This window comes from Leucoraja erinacea, chromosome 13 (genome assembly GCF_028641065.1).
Source record: "Leucoraja erinacea ecotype New England chromosome 13, Leri_hhj_1, whole genome shotgun sequence".
Lineage (NCBI taxonomy): Eukaryota > Metazoa > Chordata > Chondrichthyes > Rajiformes > Rajidae > Leucoraja > Leucoraja erinaceus.
In genome coordinates, this window is record NC_073389.1 from 39200639 (window position 1) to 39219720 (window position 19082).

A 19082-nucleotide genomic window follows, 5' to 3' on the forward strand; every position below is an offset into this window, starting at 1 on the left:
GATGCAGTAGATGAGGTTGGAGGAGGTGCAAGTGAACCTCTGTCTCACCTGGAAAGACTGTTTGGGTCCTTGGATGGAGTCGAGGGGGAAGGTAAAGAGACAGGTGCTGCATCTCCTACGGTTGCTGGGGAAAGTACCTGGGGAGGGGGTGGTTTGGGTGGGAAGGGACGAGTTGACCAGGGAGGGAACGGTCTCTGCGGAAAGCAGAAAGGGGTGGAGATGGGAAGATATTGCCCGTAGTGGGATCCCTTTGGAGGTGGTCGAAATGTTGGAGGATTTTATGTTGCATGCGATGGCTGATGGGGTGGAAGATGTGGACAAGGAGGTCTCTGTCCTTGTTACGAGAGGGGGGAGGGGGAGTGAAAGTGGAGCTGGGGGATATCAAGGAGACCCTAGTGAGAGCCTCATCTATAATGGACGAGGGTAAAGAATTAGGACATTTCCAAGGCCCTGGTATGAAAAACCTTGTCCTGGGCGCAGATGCGGTGTAGATGGAGGAATTGGGAGTAGGACAGGGGTTGGCAACCTATGGCCCCCAGCCCGAATCCGGCCTGTAACCCGAAATCATCCGGCCCGCAGGCGTTTTTTTTTTTCCCCTCAATCATCCGGTCCGCAGACTTCCGTCATCTCCAGTACCTGGAATGTTTAAGAAAGAACTGCAGTTGCTGGAAAAATTGAAGTTAGAACAAAATGCTGGAATGAGTTTCTCCAGCACTTTTTTTCTACTTCCGGTACCTGGAAGGTGATTTGGCTGTACCTCGTCTTGTGCAAAGCCGCTGGCATGGCTGTGCACCTTCTGTGTCTGGGCTTCACTGTCGGGATCGGGGTTGTCAGTAGGCCGGGGACGAGTGAGTATGATATTTGAGCTCAGTGCTCTGGGTGGCATCCTCGAATGGGCAGGATCTATGTGAACACATAATTTGATGCCTGCCATCTGGGGCGGGATCCCATGTGTACACATGATGGATGTGGCCCGCCATCTGCTCACAGACATTTGTCCTGGCCCCTTGGCAGAAAAGGTTGCCGACCCTTGGAGTATGGGATAATCTTTACAAGAAGAAGGGTGGGAAGAACTGTAGTCAAGATAGCTATGGGAGTCAGTAGGTTTGTAGTAGATGTTGGTCAATAGTCTGTTTCCTGTGATGGAGACGGTGAGATCTAGAAATGATATGGAGATGTCGGGGATGGTCCATGTGAATTTGAATGCAGGATGGGAATTAGTGGTGAAGTTGATGAAGTCAGTGAGTTCTGCATGGGTGCAAGAGGTAGTGCCAATCAGTCGTCAACGCGACGGGTAGAGTTCGGGGATAGGGCCAGTGTACGCCTGGAACAGGGATTGTTCGACTCACCTGACAAAGAGGCAGGCATATCTAAGGCCCATGCGTGTGCCCATAGCTACGCCTTGGTAGTGGGAGGAGGTGATGTTGTTGAGGGGCTTTGGTGTGATGCTTTGCAGACCAGATGCTACCACCACTGTGCCCGCACCCTTCCTGTACTACGTCCTCGAGCGATCAATGTTGTTTACATTTTGTAACTAAGTGACAAGGTACAGATGGGAAGCAAGCAGCATAGTCCAATCAAAAACTCTTCCTTGGGAGCATATTACCAGGCAGCAATCTACTTGAAATGTTTAACGTAAATTGTTTAACTTTTGGAGCATTGGAATTCTATATTGTCAGCCAAGTTTCCAATGGTCATTTAATTTATTACAAAGTATTAAGCATTGTTTGTTTTCAAACAGATTTCCATACATTACAGCTGGATATCTCGCACTTGAAGAAATATAGTTTGTGGGAGAGACTGTCTGACTCGATCTTTGAGAATCACTCGGTTATTTTCCTTTGGTTTGCTGCAGATTACATAGATGAAATCAACAAACAGTTGAAAGTAGTTCCCCCAAAACAGGAATGTAAGTGCAATTTAACCATTCTTTTAGGATTTGTTTTTTTAATGTTATACTTTATTCTTGGTTTTAAATCTATGGCCGTTGAGCTTTTTGGAAATGAGAAAATATACTGGTCTGCTGTTGTGCCACCAAAATCAGGTTGGAAGCTTGGCCAGTGAACGAGAATTCCCCAAGTTTGTTTCTGAGGCAGTCAATGTGTTTGGAACTTATTCCAGTACCCATCTGTCCAAGCCCATCAGAAATTAATATTATGCCTTTACCCCCCACACCCAAAAATGATTCTGGCAAATTGTAGGAAAATCAGAACTATTTACACCCATTTGTATCTCTCTTAAAATTGCACTTAATGCTTATTTGTAAAGAAGTCAACTAACGAGGAATGTGATTTTAATGAGGAATATTTTCTGCACTTCACAACAGTTGTTTTCTTTGCAGATAAATGCAGTGAATATATCTTCATTCAGCTTTCCAAACCTTTACAAGCTACAGAAACGGCAATATTGAAGAACATTATGACTCTTATTGGTGCAAGGAATGAAGTTGCAGACTTGTGTGAAATTATGTCATTGGAAGAGACTTATCAGTTATTGGTTAAGCTTGATTCAGAGCGGAGCTCCTTCATATCGTCCTGCTGCAAAACTCTACCGCAACAAATGGACACTATCGCAGGATCACCTACATTATCGCAGGATCACCAGATTTCACAGGTGACTTTGTAGATTAAGATGGATCCAATGCAACTATTGTAAGTGCATAAAACAAAAGATTCCTCTGAAATCCTAGAGAGTATCCCAGATTGCTGAGGCTTTAAATCTAGTAAATCCACAAATTTTAATTTGTAAGTTTAAGGATTAAAAAAAAAGCTTTATAGTTTTGAAAATGCTAATGCAGTTACTGTTTAATCGAGACTGGCTATGTATATTAAGTTTATTCTTTTGGTTGTACATTATGCACCAAGTGCCAACATTAATTGTGCCGAGATTTAGAATCAATATACAAACACAAGCCCACTTTGATGACTTGTGGGTTCCTGATTCTCCTGTGGCACTGGACTCCTCATGAAATCTAGCCGCATACTACGTATTTCTAAAGATTTCCTTGCATTTGCTGTGGGAACTGTGAGTCCACTAATTTGACAAGGGGAGGAAATGCTAAGAAAGATCATTGAAAATTGACTCTGATATTCACAAACATTTAAACTTAAATATTAATTTACCACAATAAAAAAAACAAACAAATTATAACTTGGGGGTAAAAGAAAAATTCAAGAAACCACTTAAAATAATTAGATTTATTACTCCCCCCCCCCCCCCTAAAAATCAGGTTTTTTTTCGCTGTTGCGCTACTTCCTCTCCATTCAAATTAACAAGACCTCAGAGAAAATCTGCAGAAGTTAGTGCTTTTCTACTAGATTCGATGAGGAATCTAACATGTGCACCTAGTCAGAAAATTGCAGGTCTTTGCCAAGCACAAAGTTGGGGCCTCTGCAAATGCACATGAATTTCAAATTTATGGGCTATTACTTAGGCAAAAGGCCGGCATTTCATTGTTGAATCCAAAAAAGATTTTTGATCAGGCAGAGGGGAAAGTTTAATGGAGAAGTGCTGGGCAAGTTTTTTACATCAAGTGTTGGAGACCAGGAACCCACTTCCAGGGGTGGAGGTGGAGGCAGATACGATAGTGGTGTGTAAGAGGCTTTTAGTTAAGCACATGGAAGAATAGAGGGATTATGGATTATATACAGGCAAATGAGATCAGTTTAACTAGGCATCATGTTCGGCACAAACATTGTGGGCCAAAGGGCTCGTTCCTGTGCTGCACTGTTCTATGTTCATCCACAGCTAATAAATGAAATGGAGTCCAAATGGTCCAGTAAATAGCTTCCCAAAATTGGTTGTATATAGCTCAAGAATGACATAAGAGTTCTTGTTGGAAGGATGCGGGTCCTATAAAATTGTGCTGTCTTACTTGTATGCAGCATGCAGGGAGAATCTTGTTAGAGGCTTCAATGGAGGATTGTTGCATGGCTTAAGCAGGGTGAGGATGTATGTATGTGGATGAGAAGGTAATAATAGTTCTTTCAACCATGCTATTTGAGGTACTGAGGTAGTAAACCTGGGTGCAGGAATGCACTAATGAAACATTTAGGAGCCTATGGTGCAGTAAAATTGATTGTTCTTTATTGGCGTGCGTTTGAAGTGAATTTGATATTTTATCAACTATTATTCAAGAGTGAAATAGTTAAGAGCAGGAAGAAACTTAAGAAGGTATTTAAAAGGATACAAAATTGTGCAGCTGCAGTGTAAATAGATGGATGATGTGATGTTGGCAGACATTGCGAGTTTCACTCAACCCCAATATCAAAAACTGCTCATAAAAGAGTTATTGCTGGATTTAATTCGTAACAATTGAGAATAAAAGGATGGTCAATTTGGAAAGTGCAACCCTGGTGCAGCAGAGAATCAAATTAATATTATGCTAAGGATCAGTGGGTTGCAGCTATGGAATTCAGCTCTGCTTTATGCTGCTTTGTACTTTGAAAGGTCTATTGGCACTGAACAATAACATTCCTCCCTTCCTGCAGATTTCAAGTGCTGATTCTACAGGTATATTAAGAATAAAAGGGTGGCTGGGGAATGATAGGACCCTAGACCAGCATGGGTGTCTTTGTGTGGAGTATAAGAGGTGGGGAGACATTAATTGAATACTTCTCAGTGTTTTTTCTGACAGAATGATAATGGAAGCTAACGAACTGAGGCATAGGAGTTGTAATGTTTTGTATTAGATATTAATTACCAAAGAGAAGGTATTGAGTTTGAGTTTAGTTTATTGTCACATGTACTGAGGTACAATGAAAAGCTTTTGTTGCATGGTAGCCAGTCAGCAGAAAGACAATACATGATTACAATCAAGCCATCCACAGTGTACAGATACATGATGAAGGCAATAACATGAATGACGTTTAGTGCAAGATAAAGTCCTGGAAATTCCGATCAAAGATGGTTTGAGAATCTTCAATGAGGTACAGTGGCTTGCAAAAGTATTCATACCCCTTGAACTTTTCCACATTTTGTCATGTTACAACCACAAACATAAATGTATTTTATTGGGATTTTATGTGATAGACCCACACAAAGTGGCGCATAATTGTGAAGTGGAAGGAAAATGATACATGGTTTTCAAAATTTTTTACAAATAAAAAACTGAAAAGTGTGGCGTGCAAAAGTATTCAGCCCCCTTTACTCTGATACCCCTAAATAAAATCCAGTACAACCAATTGCCTTCAGAAGTCACCTAATTAGTAAATAGAGTCCACGTGTGTAATCTTAATCTCAGTATAAATACAGCTGTTCTGTGAAGGCCTCAGAGGTTTGTTAGAGAACTTTAGTGAACAAACGACACCATGAAGCCCAAGGAACACACCAGACAGGTCAGGGATAAAGTTGTGGAGAAGTTTAAAGCAGGGTTAGGTTATAAAAAAATATCCCAAGCTTTGAACATCTCACAGAGCACTGTTGAATCCATCATCCGAAAATGGAAAGAGTATGGCACAACTGCAAACCTACCAAGACATGGCCGTCCACCTAAACTGGCAAGCCGGGCAAGGAGAGCATTGATCAGAGAAGCAGCCAAGAGGCCCATGGTAACACTGGAGGAGCTGCAGAGATCCACAGCTCAGGTGGGAGAATCTGCCCACAGGACAACTATTAGTCGTGCACTCCACAAATCGGGCCTTTATGGAAGAGTGGCAAGAATAAAGCCATTGTTGAAAAAAAGCCATAAGAAGTCCCGTTTGCAGTTTGCCACAAGCCATGTGGGGGAGACAGCAAACATGTGGAGGAAGGTGCTCTGATCAGATGAGACCAAAATTGAAATTTTTGGCCTAAATGCAAAACGCTATGTGTGTCGGAAAACTAACACTGCACATCACCCTGAACACACCATCCCCACTGTGAAACATGGTGATGGCAGCATCATGCTGTGGGGATGCTTTTCTTCAGCAGGGACAGGGAAGCTGGTCAGAGTTGATGGGAAGATGGATGGAGCCAAATACAGGGCAATCTTGGAAGAAAACCTGTTAGAGTCTGCAAAAGACTTGAGACTGGGGCAGAGGTTCACCTTCCAGCAGGACAACGACCCTAAACATACAGCCAGAGCTACAATGGAATGGTTTAGATCAAAGCATATTCATGTGTTAGAATGGCCCAGTCAAAGTCCAGACCTAAATCCAATTGAGAATCTCTGGCAAGACTTGAAAATTGCTGTTCACAGACGCTCTCCATCCAATCTGACTGAGCTTGAGCTATTTTGCAAAGAAGAATGGGCAAAAATTTCAGTCTCTAGATGTGCAAAGCTGGTAGAGACATACCCCAAAAGACTTGCAGCTGTAATTGCAGCAAAAGGTGGTTCTACAAAGTATTGACTCAGGGGGGCTGAATACTTTTGCACGCCACACTTTTCAGTTTTTTATTTGTAAAAAAAATTGAAAACCATGTATCATTTTCCTTCCACTTCACAATTATGCACCACTTTGTGTTGGTCTATCACATAAAATCCCAATAAAATACATTTACGTTTGTGGTTGTAACGTGACAAAATATGGAAAAGTTCAAGGGGTATGAAAACTTTTGCAAGCCACTGTAGATCATAGTGCAGGACTGCTCTCAAGTTGTTGGTAGGATGGCTCGATTGCCTGATAATAGCTGGTAAGAAACTGTCCCTGAATCTGGAGGTGTGCATTTTCACACTTCTATACCTTTTGTCCGATGGGGGAGGGGAAAAGAGGCCGGGGTGCGACTCGTCCTTGATTATGCCAGAGCACTTGGCAAAGCAGCATGAAGTGTAAATGGAGTCAATGGTGGGGAAGTTGGTTTGTGTGATAGTCTGGGCTGCATTCACAATTCATTGCAATTTCTTATGGTTTTTGGATGGAGCTGTGTTGGTGGGCTTAAGGTGCATTAAGGTGGATAAATCCCCAGGGCCTGACCAGGTGCATCTTTGGACCTTTGTCAGAAGCTGGAGAGGAAATTGCAAAGGCCTTTGTAGAAATAATTGCATCATATTTGGGTTTGTTTTTCTAATCGGAGGACTTTGCCCAGTGGAGTGTCACAGGATCCAGTGCTAGGTTCACTGTTGTTTGTTATCTACATTTATGATTTGCATGACAATGTCGTTTTGGATGACCGAGCGATGGCTAACGTTGTACCGCTATTTAAGAAGGGAAGCAAGGACAAGCCAGGGAACTAAAAGATTGTGAGCTTGACATCAGTTGTGGGAACATTGCTGGGGGCGACTCTTAGGGACAGTATCCAGCGGCAACTAGAAAGGCAAGGACTGATTAGGGATAGTCAGCTTGTCTTTGTGCATGAGAAATAGTGTCTCACAAATCGGAAGAAGTCACTAAGAGGATTGATGAGGGCAGAGCAGTGGATATTGGCTGGCCAGCGAGTGTAGGCTCACAGTTTTAGTTTAGTTTAGAGATGCAGTGTGGAAACAGGCCCTTTGGCCCACTGAGTCCCCGCCCACCAGTGCACTAGTTCCATGCTACACACTAGGGACAATTTACTGATGCCAATTAACCTTTTACAAACCTGCACGTCTTTAGAATGTGAGAGGAAACTGGAGCACCCGGAGAAAGTACATGCAATCACAGGGAGAATGTCCAAACTTTGTACAGACAGGGCCTGTAGTCAGAATCGAACCCCGGTCTCTGACGCTATAAAGCAGCAACTCTACCGCTGCGCCACTGTGCCACCCTCATCGTGAGAGACAAGAGATTTAAGAGGGACCTCTTTGGGAACTTTTTTACCCAAAGGGTAGTCCATATCTGGTGTGAGGTGTCAGAGGAAGCTATAAAAACAGATATAATTACAGCTTTTAAAAGACATTTGACCAGATATGTAGATAGGAAGGGTTTAGAGGGCTACGGGCCAACTGTGGACAAATGGGACTAGCGGTGTATGCCAACTTGGTTGGTATGGGCAAGGTGGGCCAAAGGGCCTGTTTCCGTGCTGTGTAGTTCTGATTATTTAAGAAAGAACACGAGCGAAAAATCGGAAATCTACATATTACTAACTTTCAGAGCAACTAGAATATTGCACTGTTAAGCATAGCCTTGGTTTGAATGTATTTATTATCTACTGATATTGCAATTAAGTTGGAATTGTCACGTGCTATAAACAATTTTCTGCTATATAAAGATCCCAATTTTGAAAATACATTCAAGGGCATTTTGCTATCAGCTCCATTAAAAAGGAATATGCAAGCGGGAAGGTACACAAAATTGCTGGAGAAACTCAGCGGGTGCAGCAGCATCTATGGAGCGAAGAAAATAGGCGATGTTTCGGGCCGAAACCCTTCTTCAGACTGATGGGGGGTGGGGGGGAGAAGGAAGGAAAAAGGGAGGAGGAGGAGCCCGAGGGCGGGGGGATGGGAGGAGGATATGCAATGCGGGATCTATTTTGGTGAATGTAGAATGTTATGTTTTTGCACATTTCTACTTTTTTCCATAGGACGAAAATGCAAATTCAACAAGAGTAAATAATTATACATTGTGTCATATGTGGAAAAAGGATCATTATGTAGTTTCGTTTGTTTCAAAGCAAGAGAAGCAGAGGCACATATTTAGACAAAGTGGACCCAGTCAGAAGTAAGTTTGTTTTATGTCAGCTGGTAATAATTATGAACCAAGATGTTGTGTATGTGTGTATGCAAGAATCAAACAAAGCTAGTATGTAAATCTCTGGTATTCACATCCCTGCTCCATAGTTTTGAAACCTTGATTACCTATAAGTACTAACTGAAGCACCTGAACTGCCACCTATGAAGATCCTCAAAATGGTGCTAATCTCTACACAGATTACTTGTATATCACTGCTGGTGCTGTTTACTACGAAAGTCAGTTGTGAAAGACAGGTCATTGTGTACAGAAGCCTTAAGGGGCTGTCCCACTTTGCGATTTTTTTCGGTGACTGCAGAGCGTCAGTGACTGACGCCCGTAAAACCGTCAAGTTGCACGACATACACGCTAACATATGCTGCCCTGCGGGTGACGCCCGATTAGGGGTTTGTTAGGTTTAGGGTTAGGGCTAGGGCTTGGGTTGGGGTCAGTTTTATTTACAGATGTATTGGTCCCCTTCCAGATCCAACCACCGTCTCTAACTTTTCACAGGGATGGTTTCAGTGAATGTAGACTGAACTCCCCTCTCCCCCCCCCCCCCCCCCCCCCCCCCCCTCCCCCCCCCCCCCCCCCTCCCACCCCCATCCCTCCTTCTCCATCCACCCCCCCCTCCTCCCTCCTCCCCTCCCCCCTTCTTCCTTCTCCCCTCTTCCTCCCTTCTTCCCCCTCTGCTCCCATTTTCCAACCCCCCCCCCCCCCCCCCACTTTCCCTGACGCCCCCCATTTGTGGACCCAGCCTGTGACCAGCGATCCCCTGCACACTATCCCACTATTTACACAAACCTGTGCGCCTTTGGAGTGTGGGAGGAAACCCTAACCCTAACTGTAACCCTCACCCTAGGTTGATAGGCTTGGTATAAGTATAAATTGTCCCTAGCGTGTGTGAGATGGTGTACAGGGGATCGCTAGTCAGTGCGGACTTGGTGGGCCGAAGGGCACTGTATCTCTGAACTAAATGTGACACAGGGGCCCCAGGGGTTGGACTCAAACCCCCATTATTCTGCATGGGAACTAAACTGTTGGCCACGAGTTGTCCCAGAGGCAGATCTCTCTTCCAATGGTCTCCAAACCCCCACAGGCAGCGGGATTTTCAACTGGGTACAGGCTATGTTGTCAATGTACCAGTGCCACCCACCTGCTCCGCCACTGAGTCTAAATGCCCACGTGTTGCCGGGACTCCAGGAGTCCAGTCAAGAATGAGGCAAAAACGAATTGTGTGAACGAAATGGTGTTTATTACTGCACTGTGCTGCTTCCAACTCCAACCCCGTGACCGGGCGTGAACCGACCTTATATACCCCGGGTCGGACCCCATGACCCAACGCCTCCCGACTCAGAGACACTCAACTCCTCCCTCCTGAGCCACGGGTTTGCTACCTGTGGCTAGCCACCAGGTACTGCCTCATGAGCACACCACCCCCCCCCCCCCAGAACGGGAGGCACTGAAATGGACAGCACGCCGAACAAGGCGGCCTGACCGCGTAAACATGTCCACTCGAACAGAGTCCTTGACCCGCCCGGAAGAACGTACAGGAACCTGCGACAGTGAACGTCCGCGACGAGGAGGCTGGGCCACCCGAACCGGCTCACTCAAGTTCAAATGGGCCGACATAAGGAGCGCCACGGACACAGTCTCTTACAGGCCCCCCATGTCGTGTCCAGATGTTGCTGTCCCATGCCGCAGCACCCGAAAGGGACCTTCGTAGGACCGTTGCAAGGGCGACCGGTGGGCGTCGCGGCGCAAAAAAAAAGCAAAGGCAGTCTGTCAGCGCCGGTGGCACATGGAAAGGGACCGTGCCATGCTGAGAAGTCGGGACGGGAGACAGGGCGCTGACTCTCACCTGCAAGTGCAGCTGCACAGAGGACGGAGGATCCCGGGACACATCAACGGCCGGATGAACACTCCCGGGACGGTGAGCGCCATACACCAACTGTGCCAAAGACGATGCCAAATCCTCCTTCGGGGCAGTCCGAATCCCCCAAAACACCCATGGCAGCTCATCCACCCACTCCGAGCCCGTAAGGCGAGCTTTCAGGGTGTCCTTGAGACGTCAGTGGAACCGCTCCGCCAACCCATTCGACTGAGGGCAATCCAGTTTGCCACAAGGGAGGCCATCCCGCCACCACATAAACCGATCTACCACTGTTAGTAGATGCAACACACCCCGGGTTGGCGGAAGCGGCCCCACAATGTCCATGTGCACGTGGTCGAACCGCCGGTGTGGCACCGAGAAATCCTGTATCGGTGCACGGATGTGCCAATGTATCTTGGACGACTGGCACAGGATGCACGTCTGTGTCCAGCGACCGACCTGTGCAGACCGTGACAGATGAATCTTGCTTCCACCATGGCAACCGTAACCCGAATCGACGGGTGGGCCAGGCGGTGGATCATCTCGAAAAGACGACTGCGCCAAGCTGCCGGGAAAACGGCCGCTGCTGTCCCGTGGACACGTCGCATAAAATGGAACCACCCGAGTGACCCAACCACACATCTTCCAGCACCAATCCGGAGATCGCGGTGCGGTAAGCTGGCATTTCCTAGTCCGTCAGCTGCGCGGCTGCCAAGGCGGAGTAGTCTATCCCGGCGGCCCTGGTTGAGCACGGCTGCGATCTCCGAGCGGGACAAGGCATCCGCCACCAGGTTGCATTTACTGGCGTTTGCAGGACATCAGTGATGTATTCCGATATGGCTGTCAGCTGGCGCTGCTGGCGGGCGACCACGGATCCGAGACCTTGGCAAAGCGAAAGTGAGGGGCTTATGGTCCGTGAAGGCCACAAATTGCCGGCCCTCCAAGAAGTACCGGAAATGCCGCACCGCGAGATGTAACGCGAGCAACTCCCGGTCAAAGGCAGTGTAGCAACACTCCGCTGGGTTCAGCTGTCAGCTGAAGAATGCGAGAGGCCGCCATTGACCGTCGAAGCAATGCTCCAGGACCCCGTGACTGCGGAGTCCGAGGCATCCACGGTAAGAGCTGTAGGGGCGTCTTCACGGGTGCACCAGCATGACTACCCGAGCCACTGCATCCTTTGCCCCTTCGAACGCTGCCACAGCGATCGCATCCCAATGGACGTCCCGCCGCTTGCCAGACAGCAGTTGGAACAGCGACTGCGTGATCTTAGCCGCAACCCGAACAAACCGGTGATAGAATGTCACCATGCCTATGATCACCTGAAGTCCTCGCACCCTGGAAGGCAGCGGGAACCGGCTATGGCCTCAACCCTGTCGGGCAGAAGCACTGCTCCGTACAGGGTCACCCAGTGCCCTAGAAAGGCAATGGCCCGGAGGCCAAACTAGCACTTACTGAGGTTGACCACCAGGCCATGCTAAGGCACTGGCACAAACGAAGATGGGCGCAGTGCTCCTGCTGCGTGCGACAAGCCACCAGGATGTCGTCCAAGTAGATAAAGGTGAAATCGGTCCCACGGTGTCCATGAGGCGCTGGAAAGCCTGCGCGGCGTTCTTGAGGTCAAATGGCACCCGCAGGAATTCAAACAATCCAAAAGTGGTGATAATTGCAGTTTTGGGGACATCCTCTGATTGCACGGGGATTTTGTGGTACCCATGGAGTAAGTCGATCTTTGAAAAATACTTCACCCCGGTCAGATGTGCTGTGAAGTCCTGAATGTGGGTGAAATCTGCTACCAGTCGGCAATCGTAGCCTCATTAAGGCGGCGATAGTCCCCACAAGGCCGCCAGCCCCCAGAAGCCTTCGGCACCATGTGGAGCGGGGAGGCCCATGGGCTGTTGGAGCGCCGGACGATCGCCTCCAAGTGGCGAAATTCTTCCTTCGCAATTTGAAGCTTGTCGGGGGGCAAGCCTGCGAACGCGGGCATGGAACAGTGTCCTGTGGTGAGAATGTGGTGCTCGACCCCGTGTATCGGGCTGGCCGAGTCGAACTTTGGTGTAACAATGTCCGGAAATGCGGCCAGAACCTGGGCGTAGACGTTGTCCACCGTTGCCACCGGATTGCTGTTCGATGGGGCGGGCGCAGTAGGGCACAAGGAAATCGCCTTCAACGATCTCGCATGGACGAGGCGCTGGCCCTTCACATCCATTAGGAGCTCTTGTGCCCACAAAAAATCTGCGCCCAGCAGCGGCTGGGACACGTCTGCCATGACAAAAGGCCAGGTGAAATGGCACGCGCTCAATGTAATGGGGATAGTATGGACACCGTAGGTGCGGAATTGGAACTGGGATTCTACCTGACGAAACCAAACCCCCTGGTGCGAGGTCCAAAAGGTAGGCAGCTTCAGGGCTACCGCGATGTGCTCGGCCTTGTAGGCGGCCGCAGAGGGTTGGGCGCTGTACATTTTTTGCGTGAACCTTGTCTAGGATTCCACTCCTGGTCAGTCACCAGTGTAGCGGGGACTCCAGGAGTCCAGCCAAGAATGAGGCAAAAACGAGATGTATGAACAAAATGGTGTTTATTACTGCACTGTGCTGCTTCCAACTGCAACCCCGTGACCTGGCGTGACCCGACCTTATACACCCCGGGGGTTGTTCCCAAAGTCTGCATTTATCCCATAGTCAATATTACTAAAACAGATGATGTCGCCTTTGTGCAGCACTATTAGTGGGATCTAGCTGTCACAGACTGGGTCCACAAAGGGGGGGGCGTCGGGAAAGTGAGGCGGGGAGGGGGGGGGGGGGGGGGGGGGTTGGAGAAGGGAAGGAGAAGGAGAAGGGGAGGGGGGGGAGAAGAGTGGAGCGGGGACAAGGGGGGAAGCGGGGGAGTGGAGAGGAGTGCAGAAGGAGGGATGGAGGCGGGTGAAGGAAGAGGGAGGTGGAGGGGGAGAGGAGAGTTCAGTCAACACTCACTGAATCCATCCCTGTGAAAAGTTGGAGACGGTAATTGGATCTGGAAGCTGACCAACACATCTGTAAATAAAACTGAACAACTCAGAGATATTTTCATTTACACAATTGATTTTATTGTATTCATTAAATATATTAATGTTTAAAAACCATGGATTGAAGGAAGAATATTTTACAGCCAATCTGTGGACCCTAACCCTCACCTGCAGAACAGCATACGTCAGCGTGTGACAAGGGCGCACGACATGATGAGACGCCCAGATGTCGCCCCAGGATTTTGAACATTCCAAAATCCAGGGGCGGCAGGGAGACACCGCGCATCACCCGCTCGTCACTACATGCATCACCTCGCGCCATGACCCGACGACGACGCGACAACCTCTTCAGGCTGTTGCCTAAAATGTTGTCCAAGTGGGACAGGTCCTTTAGTGCTGCAACTCAGTTGAGCAGCTTAGTGGCAGCAGCCTGTCAGCAGCGCGTTAGTTTTTTCAACTTTTTAAAAAAAATTTTGTATGTTTTAAAGTATGTTTTTTAATGTTTCTTTGTGTGTTTTGTGTGGGGGGGGGGTGAGGGGGAAACCGCTTTGGTCGCCTCCTCCACGGAGAGGCGACTTTTTCCAGGTCGCCTCCCCCGTGGCCTAACAGCAAGGATCGGCGCGGCCTTTCCCGGAGACGCGCCCGGGGCTTCAGCGGCGGGCGCAGCGGGGACTCTCGGCGTGGAGCGGGAGAGCCCTCGCTGGGGCTCGCTGGAGGGGAGCGCTCCGTTTCGCTGGCCCGGGGCAGCCGGCAGCCTGAAGCCGCGGTCTGCACAGCTCCAGCTGGCGCGGCGTCTACAGCCCGGGATCCCTCGTGGGGGACCCGGGGGAAGAAGAAGCCATCACTGCCGGCCCGCGACCAACTTCTACCGCGGGGCCGGCATGGACTTACCATCACCCCTGGAGAGGAGCTTCGACCATTGGCCCTGCGGTCTGCGGTGCTTCTTGCTGTGGCATGGTGGGAACCTTAAATCTTCGACCGCCGGCCTGCGGCCTACACCAACCTGAAGCCGCGGTGTCCGGGGGGAAGAGCCGATCCTGGACTTACCTTGACTTTGACTTTGTCCCTTACCATCTGGACGCCCGCAGCAACGGCTGCGGAGGTGGAGGTCCCGTGGGAAAATGGAGGAGGTCTGGCCAAGCTCTGTGCCTTCCACCACAGTGATGAATGCTGTGGTGGATGTTTGTGTTACCTTTTTATTGTGGTTGTGTGTTCTTTATTATTGTACCGCTGCTGACAACCCAATTACCACCGACCCTGGTTGTGTGGCAAATAAAATTCTTTCTATCTATCTGTCTATCCTAAAGACCTTTGAACCAAAGTTTGGCATAAACACATCTGTTGGATATCAGTCCAGAACAAGAGAGAGGCTATACTTCAATTTGAAGATAACCTGTCTGAAGAATTTCTGAAAATTTACAAAGGCCAATTAACCTACAAGCCTCCACGTCTTTGGATGTTGGAGGAATCGGGAGCATCCGGAGGAAACATATGTAGCCACAGAGAACATGCAAACTCCACACAGACAGCATCCGAGATCCGGTTTGAATACAGATCTCTGGCGCTGTGAGGCAGCAGCTCCACCAGCTGTCCTACTGTGCTGCTCATTGATGGTGGTTTTATTTGCAGATGGGTGAACAAAGGCTTGAGGAAAAAAAGTGATAGAAAGTGTGAGATAATGTCAAATAACATTTATGATTGTCCCACCCATTCTCAGTTATATGATCAGCTTACTATGCTTCTTACTCAGCCATTCAGAAAGTATGAGGTAATAACTTTAGCACAGAAACTGTGAATTGTAATTTTAACAATTACATGATTTTTTAAAAACAATTTCTATATACAGGTGCACAACCTTTTATCCGAAAGCCTTGGGACCAGACACTTGTCGGATTTCGGACATTTTCGGATTTCCGAATGGAAGATTTTTAGCGTAGATTAGGTAGGTAGCGCGGGCGGCTTGAAAAGTCTGGAGCAGCTGCCTCCTCCCCGGAGACCAGGAGAATCATTGCATAAATGTTAGTCAGTTAGTTTGGAGGGATTTTATGTGGTGGTGGTGGAGTAGGGGTGAAGGGGGAAACTTTAATCCTTAGTCCCCTACCTGGTCAGCGACTCCCAACCTCGCAGAGCTGGGGGCTTCGTCCGGCCGCGGGCGGCGCCGGTTGGAGCTCCGACCCCGGCAACTCTACCCCTGGCTGCGCGGCTCCAAATCCAGCGACGCTCCGCGAACGTTGGGTCGGCGGCCACAGCGCTCCGGAGCTTGCCGCACGGCGACCCGGTAAGGCATTGCCCGCTCCCCGCTGGTATCCCAGCGCTGCGACGCCGCCGACTCCCGACATTCGCGGAGCTGGGGCGTCCGGCCACGGGCCGCGCTGGATTTGGAGCGCCTCGCAGCCAGGGGTAGAGTTGCCGGGGTCGGAGCTACAACCGGCGCCGCCCGCTGCCCCACCGACCACAGCGCTGCGGAGCTTACTGCACGGCGACCCGGTAAGGCATTGACCGCTCCCCGCCTCTCCGACCAGGTAGGGGACTAAGAATTAAAGTTTACCCCTTCACCCCCCCTTCACATAAAAGCCCTCCAAACTAACTGACTAACATTTAAGCAATGATTTACAGATGTTTAAGCGTCTCCCGGTCTCCGGGGAGAATGCAGCCGCTACAATAGTACAGACCTGGGTTGACCGTGGGTCGTTTCGGGTCAAGTTTGGCGCCAAACGCGAGCTTTGGTGCGCAGACGACATCTGGAAAAAATGGCCGGTTTTCGGAGTTTTTCGGTTTCTGTAACACCGGATAAAAGGTTGTGCACCTGTATATACAAAAATTAATCTTATCTTTTCGGAAAATGTTTTTATTAGCAGATCTCTCCTTCATTCATGCATGTTTTACACAAAGAATCAAGGAACAATTTTATGATAAACTGGTACTTATGTCCCTGATTTGTGTTTATCTTTTAATAAAGTGTAATTTGTGCATCATATATTGTGTATAAATGCCCTCTGTTTTAAGCAGCCATCATTCACTTGTTTTATAATCTCTTCAAACGTGTATGCACAATGTAAAGAGGAAGTCCATTCAATTCACCAGACAAAAGTCTCTGCTGTGCAGATGAGCGATTTGTAACAGGGTAAAGTTTCCGAACTTCACCTCTCAAAGCTTTAGGAGGTCACTGTTTGCCGCTTTATGGTTAGTGACACTCTAGATCAAAAGGAGAAATGGCTGTTAGTTACAAAGGACTGTGTCAGTGTAGTTCTCTTGTCTAATGCTAAGCATTCAATCCTGACATTAAGCCAGTTACCTCCAAGATCATAAAATCCTATAACGTGACATTCAGTACTCTGATATATACAAGGTGTAATGGATTGTGTTGGATTAATGAGCATTGACAATAATTTACATTTTTACTCAATGGCTAATGATTTAACATTTTTCAACATGTTCTTGTGATTTCATTTTTAAATGTATATTTTAAGAGTTTTTAAAAATATGCATATTTCTCACTGAGACATGCAAACGTGAATATTTGAGATATGGCTAACCCAAATGTCATTTATTTACTGTTGCTTGGCACTGGTGATCATTCAGTCTTCCTTGCCCTCCCACCATGTAATGAGACAATGCTGTTACCAGTGGGGCTGATCTGGAGGAACAAATTGACCAGAAGTGATTAGTGAAAGATAAATTTGTACTTGGGGCAACAGCATGTTCAGTGAATGTGTTGATTGATTTAAAGAAGCAAAATTTGAAATATTAGCAGATGCCTTGTGATGTATCTGTGTTACCATTATCACAGATTTTTTTTTTCTTCCACGATCTTTACAAATTATGTAATTTAGTTATTTTTAATTTTGGGAGATTTCTTATCAATGCAGGCTAGCTGATGATTGTCAAGTACAAGGAAATGTTAGGGGTCACATGGATTAGAAATATATAATTATATATATATATATTATCAAATTTAATATGCAACATTTTGTCCCTTTCACTAGCCTTTAACCAATTAATAAATTAATGAGCAAATCCTGCCATTTAGCAATTTCGCTAGTACCAGGCTCCTCGGGTTGTGAATTAACCGATTTATAGAGGTCCAAGTTTACGTAAATCCTTCCACGGATTTTAAGATAGTAACAAGAATAATAAAATATTTAATCATATTAATAATTATTTGATCTAGCATATATTCCAATAGTTTAATTATGGGTAGTGTTAGGGTGATTGTTCAATGAATTGAAAAAAATTATACCAGTTGTATGCATGGTGATACGATTAAAAAAAACTTGGATTTAGGGAAAAATAAGCTTATGGACAGTTCACAGGAACAGAATCATTGCATAACCTAAGAAATTCATGTATAGGTATTTGTTTATGTTGCAAAACTAAAAATGATTTTATCCAGATAATTGGAACTGAATGCAGGCAAAGGAAATGTTCTAAAACATGTTTTTCACTCTTCCTAGAATAATAGTTTTCCCTCCTCCACCAACTAAAGGAGGACTTGCAGTTACAACTGAAGATTTAGAATGCTTGGAAGAGGGAGAATTTCTCAATGATGTCATCATTGACTTTTATTTAAAGTAAGCCTTGTCTTTATATTTTACATTCTCCAGATAGTTTGTAAGTGCACCTACTCTATTAGAGATAAAATTGCCAGTGTTAAGAAAAAATCAGCAATTCATAATAATTATTCCTGCGTAGCATCATTAAACAGAATTACTAGTGTAGTCACAAATTTTAGCATGTGTGTTCTTTTCTGCTCAAAGACATATTTTTTTACCTTTCTCAAAAGTAATTTAAGTACACAAATCAGAAGTTAACTCTACCAAATTTTACAACTGAAAATTTCTAAATCATTTGTGTTAGGCTGATTTGATTAAATCAGTGTGTTGTTCCTTCAAAAATCATTTGTACTCAACTGGGTTTTATTAACAGCCACATTTCTTCCAGTGACTAGATATATTTCTCGGGTTATCACGTCCTCATACTCCTGTAGAAGATAATTACTTTAGGAATAAGCTTGCAGCCCCCTTTGTCATAGAACATCTTTATTCATCCCAAGTGTCCTAAGAAACGTAACTGCATACTATTGATATGATACTATTGGTAGTTGACATTAGTGTGTCACTAAATGCAAGCCAGATTTCAGTCAAATGGAAACAGTAGATCAGGCAGCATCTGTGGAAAGAGTATCCGTCAACATTTCAGAACTGGGAAAAGAAAAACAAAAACCAAAACCAGTTTCAAGGATGAGCACAGTTAGGACAGAGATGTGTAGAACAAAAGCAATGTCTTTCACAACTATTGCCTGTTTCCTCCGGTGGGATGGGTGCTGCTAACTGAACCAGGTCTGCCATTGTATTTTTAACATGGAAATTGGATCACATTAACAATGTGTGAACCTTGTATGTAAATGGACCTGATTACTAATATTGTAAAGTGTGTTACATTGCAGGGGTGTTTTTATCCTTGACGATTGAATCCAGTGTCTCAATCTTTTTGGTTTCCACCCTCTTTTTCACCTTCATGTTACCATTTAGTGACAAAATATTCATTAATATAAAATTGCATTCCAAATTATTCATTTCTGTACCGTATAATTATTTTTATAAATCTGTGTAGCTAATATGCTTGCAACATCTGGATTACTGTC

General features: G+C 46.5%; 1 protein-coding gene across 1 annotated transcript in view; it reads left to right on the plus strand.

The window, feature by feature from the left end:
- senp7 (SUMO specific peptidase 7) overlaps positions 1 to 19082 on the plus strand; it is an 81626-nt gene that overhangs the window by 52212 nt on the left and 10332 nt on the right. The window contains 4 exon segments of the mRNA XM_055644979.1: positions 1742 to 1909; positions 2342 to 2613; positions 8419 to 8555; positions 17893 to 18009. Of these exon segments, the coding sequence (XP_055500954.1) occupies positions 1742 to 1909; positions 2342 to 2613; positions 8419 to 8555; positions 17893 to 18009 (694 nt within the window).